The 24523-nt window shown below is 40.9% G+C and overlaps 1 protein-coding gene across 9 annotated transcripts in view; it reads left to right on the top strand.

The window, feature by feature from the left end:
• C8H10orf90 (chromosome 8 C10orf90 homolog) overlaps positions 1–24523 on the top strand; it is a 124030-nt gene that overhangs the window by 74886 nt on the left and 24621 nt on the right. For 6 of the 9 annotated variants that reach the window (XM_077350081.1, XM_077350084.1, XM_077350085.1 and 3 more), the window contains 3 exons: positions 7220–7510; positions 11689–11885; positions 13601–13802. In XM_077350081.1, the coding sequence (XP_077206196.1) occupies positions 7220–7510; positions 11689–11885; positions 13601–13802 (690 nt within the window). The remainder of the gene's footprint in view (positions 1–7219; positions 7511–11688; positions 11886–13600; positions 13803–24523) is intronic. The other 3 variants (XM_077350083.1, XM_077350089.1, XM_077350088.1) reach the window with 3 other exon arrangements.

The raw sequence follows: 24523 nt of genomic DNA, 5'->3' as shown, positions 1-24523 counted from the left end.
GATTCATTTATCTCTTAGGCAATGTGTTTCTTGGGGTTTTTTTAAAGTGATTCATTGTTACATTAGTTTTGCTTAAGTTTGTGTTCTTGTTTGCATCCACCATTGCATGAATCAAATTAGCATCAGCAGTTTTACTACAGTAATACTATAATGGTAAGACTGCTTACAGCAGTAAAGACCAGGGTTGCTACCTCCGAGTTTGGAAACACCTGGTCCCAGATTTGTAGGTGGAGTCTGGAAGAGTAGAATTTAGGGAGGGGAAAGACCCTGGTAAGGTATAAAGCCATGCATTTCACCATTCAAAGTGACACTTTTCTAAAGGAGAAGTGGAATAAATATTTTAAATAAATAATTCAAAATACATGGAGATAAGAAGCAGTTTATCCTAGTAGCACATGTAGCACAATCTGTGGGCCCTGTGGTTCCAGGGGCCCCATGTTGGCAGCCCTGGTAAAGACTTTCATTGCAACCTTTACAGTTATCCTTCTAAATGGATTCAGAAGGGTGTAACTGTTTAGAATTGTACTAGTAGTTGGGCAAGAGACACATCTACATATTTCACTCTCATTCTGAGGTAAAATGCAGAAGATCCTTTGGATTTGAACTTCTGGGAGCTGGAAATCAGATCAAAGAGTGATGCTGAGAGGGGGTGTTTATTTAACACTTTGTTCTTGTACTCCCCTGCCTGCTAGGTGGTATTACAAATACATGCATGATTTCCCTTGTTAGATTACTAGTCACTGTGGGAGGTAATTTATATATTGAATAACATGAGGGAAAGAATTTTTTAAATCAATGGGAAATCAGAGAGCATGAGGCCTTTCTGTGCCATATGAGAACTATTGAAAATCCTGCAAGTCTCACCATTTACAGGGGGCCACAAGCTACATTGGTTATTTTCAGGGGAAAATATTAATGTAGAGAGCGGTGAAAATATGGAGATCTAAGAGCTGCTGGGAAATATCAAAGACCTAAAATATAAATGGATGGTCCTAGATCTTATGCAGTATGTGTCAGACGTCACAAGGACTCACAACCAACTTCTTAGAAATAGAAAGTTTTATTGAGAAGTACTTCATACACCTAGACTAGAGAAGTCAAATCTGCCTGAGGACAGATTTGCTACTCCTTATCAATACAATTCTCCCGCCCAAAACTTGAAAGTTCCCAAGGGAGGGGAGCAAGAAAGAGGAGACAGATACAATTAAAAACAGTGTTACTTTCACATGTCCTTGGCTGTCTTCAGGCTTAGATAAGGTGTTATGGTTAGCAGAAGCTGGCCCAGCCGAGAGGCCTCAAGGAAAGGAACATTCAGAGATAATGACTACATCAACATAGTTTCACTTCTAACAAGCATGCATGATATAGGGGCCTGGAGCTCCCAGGCATCAAGCGGCAAAGGTCAATCTAACTGTCATGGAGAAACTCAGGCTAATTTATGACAGGGTTTTCTAACAATCCTGACAGTATGGTTTCAAAAGCAACAGGTAAAATACATCATAAATATGTACAAATAAAGTAAGATATACATTTTGATAGCTTAATATTGAGGAGGTTTTTGTCCATGTTTGATAATCTGCTCCTAAACATAGATGGATTATCTGGAGGAATGGTTTTGAACAGCAGACCTAAGTAACATTACTGCCAGAATTATTCAAAGAGGTATACAACAGGTGTAAACCACCTGGGGCCCTTCTCCTCAGTTATTCAGTGGGCTTGGGCACTGGGTTTTCTCCCATCCCTGTTCTGCAAGTATATCAGACTGTAACTTGGATCAATTGGACAAGGCTTCAGCAAAATCAATGCAGAACTAGTTTAAAAAAACACTGGCTTCTATCCCATTATCCATCAACAGAAATTGCTATTCGTTGTTCATCTTTTCCCACATTCCAGCAATCCTTTCTGACCCCAGGTAAGTTCTTACCTGGAGCTATGGGACCTGCATTGACTAACAGTCCCATAGGGTAGGTGGATGCATTGGCAAAGAGGAAGGGAAGGAGGAAGGAGAGGGCAATTTCATCCCTTTCCCCCTCCCAACCTGCATGACTATTAGAATAAACTTTTCTGGGATTAGGAAGGAGTTTGGGGAAGGGGCAGGAATGCAAGAAAGGTGTGCAGTCTTTGCACCTGTAGATAGTGAAGTTAATCTCATTTGTTTATTCTGTTTAAGAGGCCTGTCTTCAATTCTCCATGAAGAAATGTTTAGTGCAGCTCAAACACCTGTCACCCTACCGATGCTTCAGTGAAAAGCAGCTGTGCACACTGTTGATGCCTGGCAACATGGAATTAGACTCAAGAGGGAGTACAAGTTCAAGTTCCACAGAATGTACTAGGCAGAACCATGAAGTGGTTCCATATAATTTAGCAGAATAAAAATCAATTCATAAGCAGGTTGGCCCTAATCATAGGATTCTGTCCAAAGGAACTTGGGAAGGAATTCTGGGAAACAAAAGGCAGAAAGGAGACCAATAAAGGTGAGAAAAGGCAAGTAGAGAAGCAAAAGCATTTACAAAGACATAAGATGAGATGTCTAACCTGGAAGCCGTATAGTCAAGCCGAGTTAGGGATAACCGACAGATTCTATGGAAGTGAAGTCATACTGGAGAAAATATTATCCCTTCCCACTCTAAAGCCTCAAGTGTCTCATTGTGACAAACTTCAATACACCAATCAGAAATGTCTGGTTGAAGATCTGGCTGACCCTGGTGTTATTATGTTAACCATTTGAACATTAATTTGAGACCAACATAGCAACCCATCTTAGCGTTACCATCTGCTTTAGATTCATACCAAACCAGCTAATAAATTCTGAGATTGAGAACAGGAGTGTACGTCCCAGCTGATCCTCTCAGGTCTGTATGTGGCCGTGAGAGACCTCCTTGCTGCATGCAGATCCTGCAGACCCCTTTTCCTGCAGTGCAGTTTATACTATGCAGCAGGAGAAGCCAAGTCAGCCCCAGAGACAGGCTAGCTTAAAAAAAAAACAGGTTTTTCTTCTTGTTGTCTATGGACCTGGGGGGAAAAGGTATTTCAGAAAAATCCCAGGTCAGAATATTATACCGTTATTCAGACCTGGGATTTTTCAGAAAAAAATGAATTTTGTGGGTGTCAGGTAGACTCAGACAGGGAAAAAATGATTTTTTTGTGGGGGCACTCCTGGTTGGAATATACTTGATTGCTGTATTAGCACAATGTTACAAGCTGTAGTATTGTGCCATTTCTACAAGCAGGTGTGGATTATCAAGTCTGTTTCTCTGCCATATTTTCCTGATTGGAACATCTAAAACTTTTAAAGAAATATGCTTTCTCCACATTCTGGGAGTATCTTGTGGCTCTTATCTAATTTCATGACTCCTCTGATTTGATCCAAACCCTGGAAGTTTCATTTATGATTTTGTAGCATTTGGCAAAGAATCCTGGTCATCGCAGTCCTGACCAAACAAATGAAAATTAGTCGTAAAACTGACATTAAAATTGATGCCTTTTCTTCTTGTGTATAAGTGGTCTAAAGGCATAAAAGTTATAGTGCCACAAAAATGTTGCAAAATGTTGCAAAAGAAACAAATGAAACTGGAAAACTAGCAAGAAAAATAAGTGGAAATACAATAGTGGTTATGAATACATATAAAAGCTGAAAGAAATTTAGAAATCGTATATTTGTCTGTTTCAGCTTTCCATTTACCATTGCTTCATTCATCCGATTCCAATATACCCTCTAACTGGGTATATTCATCCTCTCATGTACACATTTTGCCTGCACATTCCACATCCTCTCATGTGGAATGTGCAGGCAAAATTACAGAACTAGTCTTAACATAGTAGACAGGGAAGTGAATGATTACATGGAATGAAGCTCCAGCTGAGAGGCTCCAGAGAACCTGAACTAGCTCTCTTATAGAAAGAATGTGCTGCGAAACCATTACAATTTAATAGAAATCACAGCATGAGAGAATTCTTATTGCCAAGCAAACTGAGCCTCTTCATGTTTTTTTTAAGGTTTATTTCTGCTTAGCTTCTGTAATTAAGGGGCAACTTACTCTAATCCCGTTAAGAAAGGAGGCTATTGAACCAGCCACTGACTTCTTGTGGCTCTTGCTGGAATAATATTCATAGATGCCACAAGGGTGAAAGGAATAAAACATTGAAATGGGTCATGGTAGGATGAATCATCTAGAAATCCCAGGAGTAGCTTTGCCACCTTGTCCAATAATGGAAGGTTGAGACAGGCCTTTGATTTCCATGTTCACTTTTTGCCAAAGCCAACTTTTTCCGTACAGACCAAATAATTACCTTCTTCTAAAGCCTTTTGAAAATCCCTGTCTCCAAGAGAGTAGTATATTATCTTGACAAGGAGAGCTATTACTTTAATCCAATAATGTTTAAACAACGACTACAGGAAGAGAAAAACAACCTGAATCCAACAATTTTTTTGTACACCCCTAGAGGAAACCTGTATCTTTCTCTTCCAAGTAAACTAACAGAAATTTAAGGCTGCTGCCTAGTTCAGACTAACTTTATATCTAGCGAAATATTCCTTTTTTAGCCTGGCTCCTTCTGTGTCTCTTCAATTCCATGTACAAGACATCAAGATATATGTGAACCCCTTAGGACCATAAGACACCAAAAAATGCCTAATTGAACCCTGTGGAATCAGCCACCCCCATACATATTAACTAATGCTATACGTGGGAGGAAGGAACTGTCTTTTTCACTGTACCTCCAAACTTGTCTTCTAAAGCTTAGGCAAAGGATTTTAAAATGTAGTTTGTGAATGTGGAGAAAACACCATTGAGTGTTGGTACAGCTCCTATCCAGCTCCATAAATTAAGGTTGCAACCCTCAACGTTGCTGTTAAAGCCACTATTACTAGAGAAGATGTTATATGCATCTGCTGTTGCATTTACAAATCACCAATGTACCCCCTGATCAATACCTTCTGATATGTTTTTGATTCCTAGTATTGCACCCAGATACATACTGAGAAGCCTGGCTTAGAAGAGGGGTGAGGGAGCCACATGATAGCACTTTAGCTGGATACAGAAATGCGTGAGATGGAAATGTGGTAATTGGTTCTAGAAAGGGACTACATTGCATGCAGGACTTCTGAGTTGTAGTGCTTAATGTTAATGTACAGTGCAATTAATTGTACAATTAATTGACTGAACTGCGCCCTAAAGTGGCCCTTCAAAAGTATCCAGCTGGAGTTGCCATTGATGCTGTCTTATGTTCCTTGTAGTCCTATGCAGTGGGACATCTTTAGTTACAATATGCAGAAGTAGGCACACTGAATTGTTCGAAGAAGAGGCATTCTGTTGTCTTGGATCTTTGATTCAAGTTTCCCTTCAAGTATATCAAGGGAAGCAAATCATGAGATTTGGGTACCTCAGCAGTGTTTCATGAACTAGACCAGGGGTAGTCAACCTGTGGTCCTCCAGATGTTCATGGACTACAATTCCCATGAGCCCCTGCCAGCATTCACTGGCAGGGGCTCATGGGAATTGTAGTCCATGAACATCTGGAGGACCACAGGTTGACTACCCTTGAACTAGACAACTGTCATTCCTGAGAATCCCAGTAATCCTCTTTCTTGGCAGCCAAGACAGTCACCATTGAGAGTTTTCCTTTTAATTGCTTGATTACATTCTGATTACATGAGCCTCTTGTGGCGCAGCATGCTAAGGCAAAAGAAATGCTGTCTGAAGCTGTCTGCCCATGAGGCTGGGAGTTCAATCCCAGCAGCCGGCTCAAGGTTGACTCAGCCTTCCATCCTTCCAAGGTCGGTAAAATGAGTACCCAGCTTGCTGGGGGGTAAACGGTAATGACTGGGGAAGGCACTAGCAAACCACCCCATATTGAGTCTGCCATGAAAACGCTGGAGGTCATCACCCCAGGGGTCAGACATGACTCGGTGCTTGCACAGGGGATACCTTTACCTTTACATTCTGTATCAAATTCTTTGCCTTAGAAGTCTTCAAAGGTGCTGCCTTCTTTCAGTTGCTAACAAGGGAGGATTGGCTGAACAAGTTCTGGTTCTTGCCTGGTAAACTGTGTTCTAAGCCAAAGTGTCAAGCAGGAAGATTAAGGGGAAGGTCTGGAAACTCTTTCCCAAAAAGGCAGCACCTTTTTAATCAGACGCTAGATAGTCATCTCACAGAAATGCTGACTTTATGAATTTAGGCAGATTGTGAGTGAGTGGGCAGGAAGGGATGTCCCAGTGCATATCTCTTGTGGCTCTTCCTTGCATACCCAGGCGAGTGCTGGTCACCACCGTGGGATGGTAGGTGAATTCCCTCCAGGTCAGGCTGGATTCTGGAGTATTTTTTGGAAGGGGGATCATTTGGGCATGAAATTGAGGTCACTGTGGATAGGCAGGTAGTTGTGAGTTCCTGCATTGTGCAGGGGGTTGGACTAGGTGACCCTGGAGGTCCTTTCTGACTCTGATTTTATGATTCTGCGATCCTATGACACTAGCATCCTGTGGAAACCATCTTGTTTCTATTGCTGAAAGCCAACTTCAATGTGATTTATGGTGTGAATTTTTATAAGCCACTTCAAAATATTGGTGGGGGGATCTAAATTTAGACTACACATTTTAAAATATGTAAATATTGTTCGCCTAACCTTCCTAACACCTACATGACAACTTTACATGTCAAAGTTTATGTGTGGCAAATTTCTGTTAGGAAATTTGCTGGAGAAAGCCAAATTGCAGCTGAATGCCTGGATCAAACCTACAGTGAACCACTGGAATGTGCTCACAAAATAAATCTGGACTTATACTGTCAGTGTGCCTTTTATGAAGCGTGTCCTATGTTCTTGACAATTATTTTTCCCAGTGGGTTTCTTAAAGTTGTATAGCGTGCAATCTGGTACTGTGGCAGCAAGGCATTGGTATATATGCTGGTTAGGAAGCTATTAATTTGTAATCACAGGTTGTCTTGTTAGAGAAGGGGATAACATGATTAAAAGCAGTTTAGGGAACAGGAAAGGGAAGAGGCTAATGATCTCACGCTGCTTTCTGGTGGCAATGACACAGCATCAGCACTTCGAATACATGAGGATATATTAATGAATTAAAACTTTTAATAAAAACGATACCAGCAGTGCTACAAATAACATTAGAAGAAAGTCTGCATAAGGAACCCTGACTGCGAAGGGGGTATTTTAAACATTGCTACCTATGTCTTGCTTTGATTTTTCCCTCCTGAATTTTTAATAGACTCACAGGCATTCTCGAGAAGCAATAGAAAGCAGTGCAAGAGAGACAAATGCCATGAAGCACCTGCCTTGTTTCTGGACCAGTCATCCAAGCACGAGCTCCCTGTAGAAGGTGGGAGTTATTTGAAAGACCAATATCCATTCAAAGGCACTTTGAAGTCCAAAGAGATTCAGGCCATAAGCTTTCTAAAACCAAAAATATCTGTTTCTGATTATGAGTGTCATGGAAAGGCTTTATTAAAAACTGCACTGGATGAGAATGATATCCACGGGAATGATCATTTTTCAAAAGGTAAGCTGCATCCTTAGCTTTTAGCGAGCAGTTTTTTGAATGTTAAAATGAGATCAGACCAAGAGGTACAAGAGATTTAATGAGGAGCATGTCTTCTTTTAAATGCTGCTGAAAAGCAGTTCAGAGACAGGATCAGGCTGCAGTGCTAAGCACACCTACTTGGAAGTAAGACCCATTGAACTCAATGGAATTTACTTCTAAGTAAGCATCTTTAGGACTGCATCATGTTTCACAGAAATGCTTGGGCATAAATTGTAGATATTGATCATAGCCTGCAAGACCAAATAAGAAATAGAAATACAGCAATCTTAGAAACAACATATTATTTTTTTAATCTGCCCCATTTGCATGAAAAACTAACAGGGAAATTACTCCCTGACCTCCTTTCTCTTCTGGCATTCTTGCTTGTTACTTTGTCCTTCACGTAAGAGTGAAGGAATTGGTCTATTTTTCCTTTTTACCTGTTCTTTTATTGTATGGACAAATCTTCCATGGTGCTTAGTTATGGGATTGGCTGGGGTAGGTTAAAATCTTTGTGAGTTCCAGCCCTAGAACTGTCTAGAGACACACATTTGGGGGAGAGGGAGAGAGAAGCTGCATCTAGGGAATATAACTCCTCCCCGGGAGATTGGATCACCTTGGCTCTTTGGTGAGGTGAAATAATGGGACTGGCTTCTAAACTGGCTATGGGGTGGAGACAGTGCTGGTAATCCTGACAAATAATCTCTGGCACCAGCTGGATAGAGATGGGTTGGCACTTCTCATGCTGCTAGATCTGTTTGTGGCGTTAGATCTGTTGTGTATATTTTATTGTTGGTAGCTGCCGTGAAATGGCAGGTCTGAGAGGAACAGCCTATAATATCAGTCAATTAATTAATTAATTAAGCCTCAAAATCATAGAGCTGGAAGGTACCTCCAGGGTCCTCTAGTCCAATCCCCTGCACAATGCAGGAACTCACAACTACCTGTCCACCCACGGTAATCCCAGTTTCATGCCAAGTGATCCTTCCACCAAAAAATCTTCAGAACCCAGTCTGGCCAGGAGGAAATTTAACTACCTACAGTGGCAATTAGCAATTCCCTGGGTATGCAAGGAAGGGCCACAAAAGAAAAACACTGAAACATTCCTTCCTGCCCACCCACTTACAATCTGCCTATATTCATAAAACCAACATTTCAGTGAGACGACTATCTAGCCTCTTCTTAAAAACTTCGAAAGAAGGAGAATTCATCACTTCTCAAGGAAGCCTGTTCTATTGAGGAACTGCTCTGCGGTTCTTCTGGGTGTTAAGTCGAAAATTCTTTTGAATTAATTTAAACCCATTGGTTCTGGTCCGACACTCTGGGACATCAGAAAACAACTTTACTCCATCTTCTATATGACAGCCCTTCAAGTATTTGAAGATGGTGATCATATCACCTCTTAGTTGCCTTCTCTCCTGGCTAAATGGACCAAGCTTCTTCAACCTTTCCTCATGTGACCTGGTCTCCAGTTTTTCTACATCTTTCTTCCATTGTGGTGCTCAAAACTGAACACAGTACTTCAAGTGAGGTCTTACCAGAGTGGAGTAAAGTGGTAACATCATCTCGCATACAGCTCAAAATCCCATTTGCCTTTTTAGTCACCAAGTCATACTACTGACTCTCCATCCCAAAAAGAACTGCACAATGGGTAGGATGCAGAGGGTGTGTTACTTTTTAGGGTCCATCCTTTGCTTAGGTACTTCCCTGTTCCCTTAAGTGGCTGATTACTTACCCTCTCTTTACCTGTCCTTTTCCTCCCCTCCCTCCTTTTTTACTAGGAAATAGGACTTTCTGGGGAAGCAGGCACTGCACAGTAGTGATGTTTGAGCTCCAAAGGAGCCAGTAGTCCCATGGATGTTCTCCCTGTCTAAATATCTGGTACTCTTAGCACCCAGGTTCATCAGCTGGCCTCTTTCTCTTGCCACTGCCTCATGACATGGATTGGTGCACAGATTCCTCCTTGTCAGACAAAGAGACAAAAGACGTGGACAATGTGGGAACTGAGCACCTGATTACACCATATGAGGCAGTTGAGAGACCTCCTTTGGTGTGCAAGAGGAGTTGCCACTGAGGTACCTCTTTTGAGGCGTAAGTGGAGCCCCAGGAGGCTGAGCCAGCCTTCTAATCCTGGGATATATCCCTGTCTTCTGACCCAGACTTCTCAACTTTAGTCTTGAGCAGGACACCTTACTACTTGCCTACTCAACTTCTTTCTTGAACTGTTTCCCCACGCATCCTTGCTGCCCTTTTCCTTCCTTGAATGACACAGGCAGCCATGCCCACACTCTGCATCCAGACACTCTGCATACAGATGAGGGCTCTGAAGCATAAAACTCTGGAGCAGACCTGTACGCACAGTGGAATTACATGCATATGGACAAAAGTGCTCACTGATGCAAACTTCAGTGTCCATGGAGCTTTGTCTTTGGGGAACTGTTTAATATAAAGTGACAGGTTTTCAATTTGCTTTGCAAGCCTCCCTTCAGGGAGAACAAGTTTCTTGGCTTGGTACAAATGTGCTAAAGAAAGGCAAACAATTAATATAAGGGAGAGTTGATGGCTTTGTAAAGCAGGTGCAGAACCCGACTTTCCATTCTCGTTTGTTGGTTTGTTTTTCTGGAGAACAATATCAAGTTTCTAGCATGATACGAGAGGGAAAGTCTTCTCTCTTTACTGCGACTGGTCATTGGAAACAATCTGAAGTAGGCTTTCTTCCCAGATGTTTTATGCTTCAAATCATGCTGTTTGGCAGGAGAGCCCATCCTTATTGTCACCTTGTTAAAGTGGTGCTTATGAGTGTACTGATTTTAATTTGCTAGTCTGGATTAATCCTGCATTTTTAGTGAGTGGTTTGGAAAATATTTTGCAGATGGCTATTTGCATTTTGGACAGCTACTCCTCATTTGGGTTATAAATTATGCAAGAAATATTGATCATAACTGAACAATCAAGCATGATTAATAAAGAAAACATACTAGATGGATTCTTTTTGTAATTAATTGTGTTATTACCATTTTATTAATTTTTAATAGAATAGTAATGCCACAAAAATAGGTTTATAGCATATTCAAATTGCAGCATCGTATTGGGACCAACAATCATGACTCCCCCATGTCCCTAAATTCCAGAGGTGATATAAGAATTCTTGTGCTAATGTGAGCAAACAGCTTTGAATATTTAAAAAGTGCTATGTAAATGCAAAATGGTGAATTGGATCCTATGATCCATGAGCATAACAGTCACACGAAGGAACTTCTTGTTTTCTCTTTCCCTAAAACCCTGCCTCCAGAATTTCTGAGAACAGCATAAGAAGCATTTTGGGAGTCTATAAAGAGAAGAGGAAACTGATATAAATGGTTCTCCTTGTTTTCAGTAGGCAGAAATGCCTTCTTTCTGTAAAAAACACAATCAGAATTTGTTCTTAACAACTTGAACTGTTATGTATGTGGTTCTGTTAACGACTCTACTGAGGACCACGCTTGAGGTCTGAGGTAGGATTGGTGCGGGCAATATACCTGACCAATGCGTTGCTAGATTCCCATATTGGGATCCAGTTAGTTTAAATTTAAACTGAACAATGGTGCACACTGGCGGGAAGATCCATTGTTCGTGTGTGCATATATGTTGGGGCTCTTGAGGGGTTTCTTGGTTCAGTTCTGCCTCTTGTATCACCGTGCTGAGATCCTAATAAAGAGCTGATTGAACTCCCAGTATCTTGTCCGGGGTAGTCAAACTGCGGCCCGCCAGATTGCAAAGCAAGAGAATGCTGGCAGGGGCTCATGGGAATTGTATTCCATGGACATCTGGAGGGCCGCAGTTTGACTACCCCTGATCTTGGCTTTCTTCAAACCTATGGATTTAACAAGAACAATATCTGGTTTTCTCTTGCAAAGCAATATATTAAGCAACAATTTTAGCTTTCAGCATACAAACCCTCACCAGATGGTGGAGGAGTCAAAGTCATTGTTTTTCATCATGAGACCTTGTTTGACATGAAACCGTTCTTGGGTCATAGAAGCATGAGTCATATCTGACATGGCCTGACCTCTTCAACTTAATTAATCCCTGTACATTTTTTGTTGAAGAAACTAAACTCTGTATCCAAAGATATTAAGAATAGTATTTTATTAATAAATACATTTATCTCATTCAAGGTGATTGCAAATTCTTTGACGCTGCTGACAAGCTGAGAGAACATAATGCAAGTGAGAAGAAAGTGACGACCAGGGAGGTAACAGCAACCTCCACAGTTCATGTACCAGATGTTAATCATGAGAAACATGAAGCCTTCCAGCAGCCAGGGCTCAGCTCTGAGCCTGAGAACATTCCTTCAAACCCACTGACTCTCAGGGTACAATATCAAAATGTTTTCTCTGCTAACTCTCAATATTGTAATGGCCATTTTCCTGGGAATATATTGGAGTCAGAAAGTCACATTTCCTCTTTTAACTTTTTAAAATCAGTAACAGAATGAAGTCACTTAGATTTGCTCTTCATTGTTTCCAAATCATTTTGATTACTGAGAAGAGGAGCAATTGATATATCAAGTCTCCTGAATGTTCCTGTTAGCCCTCCTTTCTTGGCCATCCTTTACTAATCCTATATTACTTTCCCATTTATAAACCAAATTGTTAACCTGTCACCTTCAGCCCAATTATTGGAGAAGTTGGGATCATCACATTAGGCCATCCACTCATTTTAAGAAACTGTTGGCATTTATTTTTTTTATTTTATTTTGAGATTTTTATACTGCACCCGCATGAATGATCATGTCGGGGCGGTTCACAGCACTCGCAAAAATAAATCCTTTCAGAAATCAATAAAGATTAAAACATTAAAATCCAAGAAGACAGGATTCATTTTTAATGTACTATTCACAAAGGCCCTGCCAGTTTATTACATGTGGGATACCAAATGTTGGCAAATGAACATCTGTATGGATGATTCAGCTTCTGGAGGCTTTTCTCTGAAAACCTGCCTACGCAAGAGAGTAGTGCTACTCACTATATAATGAACAGCTAGCGTTTCCCTTGGAGTTTGGAATGGATTCCAGAAAACACGGGACAGACATCAGCTTCCTAAGAGAAATGCAAAATTGATGTAGATGAAAGCTTGATACTGTTTTGATTCTTCACAGCAAACATAATTACTAGGTTATGCTTGTAGGTTTAATACAGCTCATCTCTATTCAGAACATAAATGAAAGAATGAAGTAAATTTAAGATCTTGGTTTGTTCATGTCTGCATTAAAAGGTAGCAGATTGTTCAACTGCCTCTTAATCTGCCAGGTGCAACCCCTGAAATAATTTACCTCATTATTGTCAGGTGTCCTTCACAGCTGAAGGCAAGCCCTTTTATAATGTGCTATTGAGATGGCTTGAAGGAAGGGACAGCGTACCACTAATAGTAAGAATAGTTTATGGAATTGTTGCATAATAAAAGGCTGGATAACTATATGAACCAAATCTGGACAGGGCTTTGCTTTGAAATCAGACTATTCTAAACTAGCATTAAAAACATTCATTCTCCTTTTTTAATATTACGAATCACACACCAAAGCTCTAAGTCCTGTTTTAATAGTGGCAATGAGGAAACTAGTGCAGATCGTGGAAGACAGGCAAAAGTAGTAAAAACTTTTAATGAACAATATATTGCTTTTTGGCTTTCTCTCCTTGTAACAATAAAGGGATTTTGCTGCTTTCTTAACCACTCTGATAAAGCACAACAGATCCCTTTTACTGAACCCAAATACCAGAATTGTCTAAGGAATCCATTGATTATGTCCTGTTGTTTCTCTGTGTGGACAATGCATATGAGCTGATAATTGTAAACGCAAGACATTTTATTCCCCTCAGATTTTGCAAAAATATAATTCTTGCTTATTCCAGCAGGGTTTCCCCCCCCTGTATTCAGGCTGTAAGAGAAGTTGCTGGTATTTACTGTAAACTCTGGATGCTACCCTAATGCCCGAGAAACAGTCCTTTCACTCAGTCCTGGCAGAGCCATGGGGTAGACAATGCCCTCTTCAACAACCTAAATTAAAACTATTCCCTCCATTTCTTTTAGGAGGCTTTGGAAGTTCACAAACCTGATTTTATTTCTCGTTCACAAGAACGGTTGAAGAAACTTGAACAACTGGTACAGCTGAGGAAAACCCTGCAGGGAGATGCTTCCGGAAAGAAACAAGAAGCTACTCTTTCCCGCAACCTTTCTTCATCTTCAATTACAAGCAAGAAGAAGCAATACACAGTTCCTCATCCACTCAGTGGTAAGTTCACCAGGGCTGTCACAGAATTTGAAGTGATGGCTTGTATACCATATTTTTTATGTTAGCTTTGTGTGAGAATTATCCAGTTTAGGAGAGGAAGGGTGAGAAATGCCATTATTACTAGTTCTTATACTGATATAATCTAGTGGCTAGTCATGAAAAGTAAGCATACAAACTTGAGTTACTGCAGGTGTGAGTGTGGGGGAGATGATTTTCACCAACCTCCCCTCCAGCAGACCTCTGATCCTCCCAAATTATTACTAGGCGACTCTCATCTCCCAGGAGCAGTAGGGGGGGGGGAGGCATTTTAAGCTGCTGTAGGAGGAAGGAGCGAGCAAATATACTTGTGACTGCAGAAACAGTAGGAGGGATTCAAATCAATACATTCCTTTATCATTTTATAAATTCCCTACAAGCCTTTGCCAGTCTATCCGTGTAGCCCATTCTAGCCTCTTTTACCTCACTGGTGAGACATAGATTTACCTAGCTGTGTGCTTTATAAAAATTATAAACTAATTCCACTTTTGTAGACAACCCGAGAACTGTCTGCTCTGTCATACATACCTTCCTTTGACACATATCTGCGCACATTAAATAACCAACACAGAGTTCTAAAATGTGTAAAATCATTATAGTGCCAAAAGAAATTATCTCTCTTCCATAGTAAAGTAGGATGTCAGAGCTATTCTATTCAGAAGGACCTTCTATAGCTATAAAACAAAACTGATATTTACTAGAAAGTTATTTTTTCTCTGCAAAAGGAATCAACAGGATTCTAAGAGATTCATTCTTTAGCTTTTCTCTTCTTATACTGTAAGAGCATTCCTCTATTTTACTACAGGAAACAGAGCAATTACCCACTAGTGAGATTTTTTAGATCCTTTTATTTCTGGAAGAAATAAAAGTGCTTGTTCCCTTTATTCAGAATAAAACAAAAATAAAATATGCATACAAACCAAAGGAGTCAAACGTGAAAATGCTTCTAGAATCATAAGACCTCATGGGTCATCTAGTCCAACCCCCTGTATGCACTTTTCTTGAATATTTGTCTCAAAATGACATTTAAAAGCTTGTGGTTGGAGCCTCAGTTCCCATTCTGTTGGCATACTTTTTCTGCATGAGTGTCGGCAAGCTGCACTGCCGCCTGGTATTTGCTCCATGTCAGGTTGCCATGATGTTTCCCACTACCACATGGGAATCTTTAATCCATTTTATCCTCCTTTCTTGCCTCCACACAAGTCAGCCATGGACTGGAAGTCAGGAATTCCCGCTGTTTTTTTCCTGTCTCAGCTTGCTATCCAATGTCAATTGGCATCAATGCCCAATCAGCTTTCAGTGCCATCTTTTCATATCCAAGCCCCCCCCCTCGGAATATTAATTTTAAAAAACTAGACCAAAATTGCTAAACTGTGAGGGGTAGCAAACACAGCAGAAGACAGAATCAGAATGCAGGATAGGCTTGAGAACTGGTCTAAACTGAATAAAATGAAATTCAATAGGGTCAAATGTAAAGTTCTGCATTTAGGTAGGAAAAAACATATACACCAATATAGGATGGGGGAGATGTGTCCTGGCAGTAGTATGTGCGAAAACGATCTAGGAGTCTTAGTAGACCATACATTGAACATGAGTCAGCAGTGTGACTTGGTGGTTAAAGGGCAAATGATGTTTTGGGCTGTATCAAATGGAGTATTGTGTCCAGATTATGGGAGGTGATGGTACCACTTTACTGTGCTCTGGTTTGGCCTCACTTGGAGTACTGTGTTCAGTTTTGGGCACCCCAGTTGAAGAGGGATGTTGACAAACTGAAGTGTGTCCAAAGGAGGGTAACAAAGATAGTGACAGGTTTGGAGACCAAGACGTATGAGGAAAGGTTAGGGGACCTTGATATGTTTAGCTTGGAGAGGAGACGACTAAGAAGGGGTCTGATAACCATCTTCAAGTATTTAAAAGGCAGTCATATAAGATGGAGCAGAGTTGTTCTTTCTTGCTGCAGAGGGATGGACCAAAACTGAGTTTGATGTATTGTTCTGTTTTTGTTCTTTGTGAACTGCCCTGAGCCTTAGGGGAGGGTGGTATACAGATGCAATAGATAAATAAGTTAATCCCATGATATTCATTGAGGCATACTCCTAGTTATGTGTGTACAGTTTTGCCCTGCTAAAGTTTCAGGAAGGACTTACTTCCCTGCATTCTTTGAGATAATTCTGGGCAAGACTGTCTTACACCCTTCAGCTCTCTCCTCAGCAGGATACTCGTGCCCAATATCCTCTCAGTCCTGCACAGCCCGTCAACTCTCTGGAGGATTTCTGAAGTTCCGCACAGCTGACAATGCATGTTTCCTTTCCAGCAAGATTCCAGTAACTACTTAAGGAAGATTAAACACAGACTGCAAAAATCATATGTCAGCTTCAAGTAACTTGTAGGTTCTGCAGCCTCCCAAATGACCTTACAGAAGTCATGGGAGTACTCTGGGTCAACCTCCCATCACAGTTCTAGGGTCCCAGATGCTAATGACACTTCTTCCCCCACAAGTTTCCTGTGAGAGGAAAGAAGAATTACAACTGAAGAAGAACACTGACACTTTGGGCACTGTGCTTTAGGTCTGTAATTTTGCTAGAGCAGCATATTTATGGACATATCAGCTCCTGTTTAATGTCCAGGATATAGTCTTTCAAAAATTTTTTTTGCAAGTTTGATTTTCAAGTTCAATATGATACTCCGTTAGGATCCTAACTGCAAGTGCAATTACTTCAAGAAACATATATTGCTTTGGGAGATGTTAATGAATGCCAAATCACAAAATGACCAGGAAGTATCACCCTTCTTGGGCTACAAGGTTTTTGAGAAGCTCTAGATGAAATTCTTGTGGATTCTGAAGACTCTAAAGATGTCTTGGGCTTCATTTTAGGAATGCGTGGTGAAATATTCTATGTGTCACAACTTCTTGGCTTCTCTTAAGGACTCCCAAATCAGCTGCTCTAGGTAGAATAGATGAGCTGTCCAGAGAACATGATTTTTGTCCTATACCTGAATGTGTGCAAGGGGAGAAGCCAGCCTATCGATGATGCCACGGACTTCCCTACAGTTTCCATGCATGACATTATGACTGGGCTTCAGGAATCATCAACGCAATGGAAATAAGTGAAACAGGATTTTTGGGTGCTAAGCTCTGTGAGAAAAAGATACCTGAGAGAGTTTCATCACCTATTAGTGCTACTCACTCAGAATGAAAATGGTTATCAGAAGCACTTTATAAAGCAATCATAATCTACAGAAGATAAGTCATAGTTTACCACAGTGAACTAGCTCAGCACTAAAAGAGGATATGGTTAATTCTCCATCTTATGTACATTCCTGAAAAGGAATGGAAAGAGCCAAGCCATACTGAATCAAAACTTTCAACCATTTTGTGAGAAGGAAACAGTTCTGAATAGGGATGTGTAAAATCCTAACACTTCAGATTCATTTCTTTTCTCATTTTAAAAACATTCCGTTTCTTTGATATCAAAATTCAATTCTTCATCAGATAAGGTCTTGTGTATTAATTGTTCCACATAGGGAATCACTTCCAGTGAATGCAACCTGAGGAGTCTAACTTGCCACAGCATACAGTTAAGTTCCAGCACAATGACTGGAGCTGTCTGAAGGCTGAGAGGGTGTGGAAGAGTGGAGGCACAGCCGGGAAGGTGTGCTGCCTGGGCAGGCCCTCCAGCCATGGCACAGCCAGTCTGGCCTGGCCCTTCTCTCCCCTTCCCAACTGTCTGAAGGCCAGGAGGATGCATAAAAATGGAGGTACAGCCAGGTAGAGTGCACTGCTGGAACAGGGTGTCTGTTGTAAATCGCTTTGAGATTCTCTCCAGTAGTTAAAAGCAAGATATTAAAAAACAACTCTTCTTAGGACATGGGACCTGCATGGACAAAAGCCATGTTGGGTACAGCTTGTACTAATAAGGAGGGGAAATAGGTGAGATTGAATGAACAAACTAGCTGGATTTACTTTATATTATTCTATGTGCCAGATTACCATTCTTTCTCTTCCCATCACATGGTCATATTTTGTTATATTTGGTAGACCTAAACTCCTATAATGCCTGATGCCCCTTTTTATTGTTAGACCTTTGTTGTTCTCTGTAAAATGATATATCACAGATCAAATAACGCTAAGCTTTTTTTTCTTGCAATACATTTACTAATCAGCACATAGAAGAAAGTATTAGCCAAGTTACTCATTTACTATCGGAATTCTCCCCATCCATGACAACTTTAATTCTGACCATTGAGTTAACTTTTGCCTTGGCTTTTTTGTTAGTAGATCAATATAAACTTTAACCACTTAATTAATGCCATAAATTTAACTTACATATTTAATCTCTGTCTTTCCACATTACACTGTGCATTATTTTAATTTCTTCTTTATTCACTAAATCTATATGGAATCCTAACAGGTCTGGTTTCTTTGATCAATACTCCTATCATTCTTTCTTTGAATGTGCCAGAATTTCTCAGAAAAACATCACCAGCATTCTTGTTCTCAGTTGCATTGTTTTTTTACAAGCCTTGAATTTTCATGTCAGGCCATATGCAATAGATTGTATCTTTATACATAGATTAAATATCAAGAGTGAAGACAGGCTTGTTTTACACTGCTTTTAAGTAGAAAGGATTCCAATAATTGTCCATTTACATCAATACTTGCTAATGGTGTACTAAAAGCCAGTCTACACAGCTAAGCATAAAATTGTGTAGACCTAAGCTCTTTATCACTTGTAAAATATAGTAGCAGGAAAAGGCATGACTCCATTGTAAAGCAGCTATTTTGCACACAGAGGATCACCAGTGCAGTCCCTGGAATAAAACAGCCTTTCTCAACTTTTTTTACCATTGAGAAAACCTTGAAACATCCTTCAGGATTCGAGAATCCACAGTAGTGGTGCAATCGTGTGGAATATGTTTGGGAGGCATAGCTATGTACATGCCCATCTGGTCCCTTCCCCTTCCCACCCCCTCCAGATCTATCATTGGCCATTTTGGGATGTGGGGTTGGGTCAGCATGACCATATATGGTCATATCACCTGATACATTTTTAACATATTTAAAAATATATTTTAAAATTAACTAATTTGCACCCATTTAGGAAACACTTCCAGGGATGTCAAAAAACCCTGGTTGAGAAAGTATGGTTTAAAAGATCTTGGGTAGCAGGAAAGACCTTTTACGTCTTGCAACACAGGTGAACTGGTGCCAGTTGGGGCTAGACAGACCAATGTGGTCTGATAAAACAGATTAACATAATCAACAAAATAGAGTAGTTATTGTTTGGAGAGAGAATCGTAAAATCAGACCTGTGTACAAGATTTATAAGGGGACAGACAGGAGGTCTTCAAAATGTGCATGAAGGGCTTGCATGAACAGGTGGTAATCCAACAGCTCGGGTGTCTCCATGTTGAACAGCCGAACATACCAGTTGGCCACTTTTCCAAGAAGGTTCCCACATTACGCACCTTTGCCACACCGTCTGGAAATAAATGGTCACAGCCCTCCATGTAGGCCTGCACCTGGACCAAGAAGAAGGATAATTTCTCTGCTGATCCATCAAAAAGGGCATGGAGTTTGCTCTGTTCTTGGAATCCATGTGGGTTTTGTTGTTGTCGTGGAGTGCTCCCGCTCTCGGGACCCATCCCCGTTCACTGCCACTGCCGCCGAGGACTAGGTACTTGGCCTTGCCATGTCCGTCAGCACCTTCGTTCCGAACCTGGTAAGGAAGCGGTGTCTGGAAACCCCCACATGCTCCTTCTCCCCAGTGAAGATCGCAGCAAGCAATCCTGTCACTTTGCCCAGCTCCTGTCATAGCTTCAGGATATTGTGACTGATTGTTTTCCATGTTGGGATGGCTACAGGCCTTGGCTCCAGTCCAGTTGCCTGGGTCCTGGTTATACACCAGTGCTTGGTAACATAATGGCCAGTATCCTCCCCCTTCCAAGCCGGGTCGCCCACCACCACTGAAGTGGTATACCGCAGCATTTCAGGAGCCTCGAGTTTCTTCCCTGTTGCCTTTCTGCTTTTGGAGGTGCCTTGCCCACCAGCGGCCTCGGTAGATTGGGTGTCCCAGTCTCCTTTCTCCATCAACATGGTGGTAGAACGGGTAGGATAACTTGGCTCAAAAGTTAGTTCTGATTAACTGTGAGAATCTTTGTGAGTCGAAAATAAAAGTGAACTTTTATTGAGAAAAAAAGTTTCATTTATTAAACTCAGCAAGTGTACTCATCATAGGCATAGTTAGAATAGTCCATAATCTTTGTGAAACTTCTTAATTGATTCTCACTTTTTCTTGAATTTTTGAACTCTTTTTCTATTATTTTTCTGTCTCATACCATTGTTAAACAGATTTTCATTGATTTAGTTAGTAGCCTTTTAATGGGGGGGGTTAGCCCACCCCTCATGCACAACCTTGCAGGGGCCATGCAGGTCCAACCTCCTGCTCAATGTAGGATTAGCCTAAAGCATCCATGATGAGTATCTGTCCAGCCACTGCTTAAAGACCATCATAAAGAGGAGCTCACCATTCCCTTAGGCATCTGATTCCACTGCTGAACTACTCTGACTTTGAAATCCCCCCCCCGATATCTAGCCAGTAGCATTCTACATATAGTTTAAATCAATTACTGTATTTGTAATAATCTAGTCTTATGGCTCCTTGAAGACTAACAATTTTTTTGTAGCATAAGCTTTTGTGAGCCAGATTTGACTTTATCAGATGCATAAAAATTTGGTATTAATTGAAACGTTAAAAAAAAACGAGAACTAAAGGAAAACATCCCCAAAGAAACAATTATTACCAAATCTTTATGTACCTGATTAAGTGATTTTTTAAATTAAATCTGATGAAGTTAATTTGAATCAATTTAATGCCCTGGGTTTCTTGGCATGCATTCTGTCAAGCTTTTACATGGCATCAGCATCTGAGTCCTACAGATGAGCACTGTGGTTCTAAAGGCAGGCAGGTTTGATTTGGGGGCTTCTGGTTCCTAAATCCCCAGGTTGGATCTTCCTTTTGGGTGGTGGACCTGGAACTCTAGGGTTCTTGAGACACTGGATTTCAAGTCTCATGACTGCAGAAGGGGAGGCTTCAGTCCAGAAACAATCCAGTCAAGACCTGACCCTGATTGATCTTGATGCCATAGCAGTGGATGCTAATAGAGCTGTCAATGATGAAAGCTGGCCAGCTAGCAAGCTAGCATACAGGAAAAGTCTCCCTACATCCATCTTGTCCTTCCTGTCCCTCTAGCCTTAGGTGTCTAGCACCCGGAATACTGCAATCCCTCAGCATGCCTGGGAGATTGTCAAAACAATGTTAAATGCGCTGGTAAAGGAATGGGGAAGATGGGAAACAAATGATATTTTTACCTAACAGCTGGCTAGCCCGTTGATCTGCTGGCTGCTGTCCACTGCTGCCAGCATATACCAATTGCCACCTATTAAATAGGGATGATGAGAGGAAATTAGGGATGGAGAGGAAGAGAATGAGTTATTCTGACTGAGCTCAGAATAGGGCTTCTGGCAAATACTGGATAGGGGTTTGGGGAAATATTTCACTTTTCCCAAACCCAATTCAGATTTGGGGGGCAATTCCATCTGTATTTGTCATGATAGTATGCACATTTTAATCAGGCATAGAATTTACAACCTTGGCTATAATTTCCCTATTTAATCTTTTAGTTTATTTTAAAAGGTCTTGATTTCTGAAATAAAAATATATGCCAAGTTAGAGAAAAAATACCTCATTAAAGAAGTATGTTACGAGGATTTTGCCTTGACTCATTCTGCTGACAAAGCTTTAAGTAGTGAAAATGCAGATGTTTCTTTTGCAAACTAATTAATTATGTACTCAAGAGATCACATAGTGAGACTGTAATTGCATGTACATTTACTCAGTGACTAACTTTGGGGGGTTTGGAAGACTCATGGGATGAAACCCTCATTCAGCTGGCTGAATGGTCACTGACGCTTGACCCTGTCCACACAGCGTTGTTATTGTGATTTTTATTTAAATAACTTTTAGTATCTTGACCTCAGTTGTGTGGAGGAACAGTGATCTATGTGCCACAGCTGTGATAAACAAAGACATTGATTGCTCATTGGTGCTGCAGTCTCTGGTGAAGATACAAAGCCCTGCATGCATATTTACTTGGCCTGTTTCCTATTGTGAGCCAAATCATTTTCTGTCCATAACACAACCTATTTTGAAAACAATCCAGATTTCTTTTTAATTTAATAGGATCTGGCTGTTTAGGAATAGATACGTGTTATGAAGATGTGTAATGAAATAGAAATGAATTTGGACTTTAAAAAACACAAATGACAGTCTTGCAGTAAGCAGACAAGGAAACCCCTCTTTCCTTTGCTTTACTGTGGTAAATCTTTGTTCATCCTTTCATTCAGCAGAGAAGGGTAAGAATACACACTGAATCATCATTCCTTCACTAATGAAATTTGGCAGGAGAACTCCCTAAAGGATATTGTTTCAAGGTGCCCTCTGCAGCAGTTACAAATGAATGGAAAGCTAAACATTATATCTTTAATCTCAAATCAGTTATCACTGACATTTGGACTCAGCAAAGGTAGATGTTGGGAGAATCCCCCCCCCCCTTATAATTCTAGCTGAGGTTGATGGCATGAATTCAATTACATTTTATAATTGAATACAGATTTTTTTTTTGGATTAAGAAGTCAGCTGTAAACCCCAAAGTTCATATTTAAATAAAATGTTATTAATCTTTAAGATGCCACTGGACGTTAATTTTGATACAGTAGAATACCCTTCTGTAGAATACCCTTCTGCAATACTTTTTTTCCTAATGGAGTATTCATTTTATATTTGTACTTATTTTCCACCCTCTTTCCATGAACTCAGAATGGATTACAACAGAAATAAATTAGATATTCAAAAAGGTAAAGGTATCCCCTGTGCAAGCACCGAGTCATGTCTGACCCTTGGGGTGACGCCCTCCAGTGTTTTCATGGCAGACTCAATACAGGGTGGTTTGCCAGTGCCTTCCCCAGTCATTACCGTTTACCCCCCAGCAAGCTGGGTACTCATTTTACCAACCTCGGAAGGATGGAAGGCTGAGTTGACCTTTAGCCAGCTGCTGGGATTGAACTCCCAACCTCATGGGCAGAGCTTTCAGACAACATTTCTGCGCCACAAGAGGCTCATAAATTAGATATATAAAATCACAAATACCAAAATAGGAATTTAAATTAGGTTAAATTAGGTTTTAAAATATTACAAACAGAAGAATTAGTAACTAAATTGCCAAAGCTCTATCATATAGGAAAGCGGGGGGGGGGGTGTTAGTACAAATAACGCTTTATTTGAGGTGGATTGTGATAGGGAGGCCAGTGGATTTAGATGTTATTGCAGGCCTGCACCATAGACCTGGTGGAACAGCTCTGTCTTTCAAGCCCAGCAGAACAGTTTGAGATTCCTCAGGGTTCTGATCTTAGCACAGAGTTCCACCACCTGGTGGAGGCCAGTTTAATTTCCTTAGGGCCAGGGAATCCTGAGCAAATATTGTTCACTAGATCTTAATACTCTTTGGGAGACTTAACACTACATGGCACATAGTTCTGTCCATCTCTCTTCCCCACCCAAGCCATGTAATACTGCCTATCCTGACAAATTAATTGTGACCGTATTATTTTGTTACACCTAAGACAGCATAGAATTTTGTGGTGCCTTAAAAGACTCCTGTCTTCTTTGTGCATTTATTTATTTACTAAAACCTCAATAGCCTGCATTTCCTTGTGGTTCAAGGTGGCTTTCATTATTATTATTATTATTATTATTATTATTATATTCATAGCCCGCCTTCCTCCAAAGACTGAAGGTGGGTTACATAAAAATATAAATTCCATATAATCTTATAAAAACCCCTGACCCATACAACTCCCAAGATACCAAGATGGCCAGGTCTCTCATACCTCCCATAGTCATCTAAGAAGGGGTGCACTAAAGATTGTATAGCAGAGCCTGAGGGGGGCCCAACACTCTTACTGGCCTGGCCTGAACCAGAAACATGGCAGAAAAGCTCCATTTTGCAGGCCCTGTGGAACTTTGTCAGCTCTGTCAGGACCCTCAGCTCATTCCACCAGGAGCTCATTCCACCAGGTCCACCGGGTTGAGGCCAGGTGTATCTCTCTAGAGCCAGAAAACACCCACAGATTAGTACCCACAGAGCAGGGGATATAAGCAGACAAGTTGTCTCTCAGATAGGCTGGGCCCAAGTTGCGAATGGCCTTAAAGGTCAGAACTAAGATCATGAACTTCATCTAGGCCAAAACTGGTGACCTGTGCAGCTGCCTCAGCACTGGCTGGATGTGTGTCCTTCAAGATGAACCAGTGAGGACCCTAGCAGCTGCATTCTGTACCAGTCATAGTTTCTGGGTCAAGGACAAGGGTAGGCCAGTGTAGAGTGAGTTACAGAAATCTAGTCTAGAGGTTGCTGTGGCCAGACAGTCTGGGGGCAGGTAAGGCGCTAGTAGTCATGTTTGGCAAAGATGATAAAATGCTGCACACTCCACTCCTTTGACCTGTGCCTTCATCATAGGGGAGGTGTTCAGGATCACTCCCAAGTTCCTTGCTGTGGATAAGATGTTAAGTTGTGCCCCTGCAAAGGTGGGAAGATGCGTAATAGTTAATAACATTTTTAGTTACAAC

The sequence above is a fragment of the Paroedura picta genome, chromosome 8 (genome assembly GCF_049243985.1).
Source record: "Paroedura picta isolate Pp20150507F chromosome 8, Ppicta_v3.0, whole genome shotgun sequence".
NCBI classification, from domain to species: Eukaryota; Metazoa; Chordata; class Lepidosauria; order Squamata; family Gekkonidae; genus Paroedura; species Paroedura picta.
The sequence above is the reverse complement of the archived record's forward strand: the minus strand, read 5'-3'. Positions and strand labels throughout refer to the sequence as shown.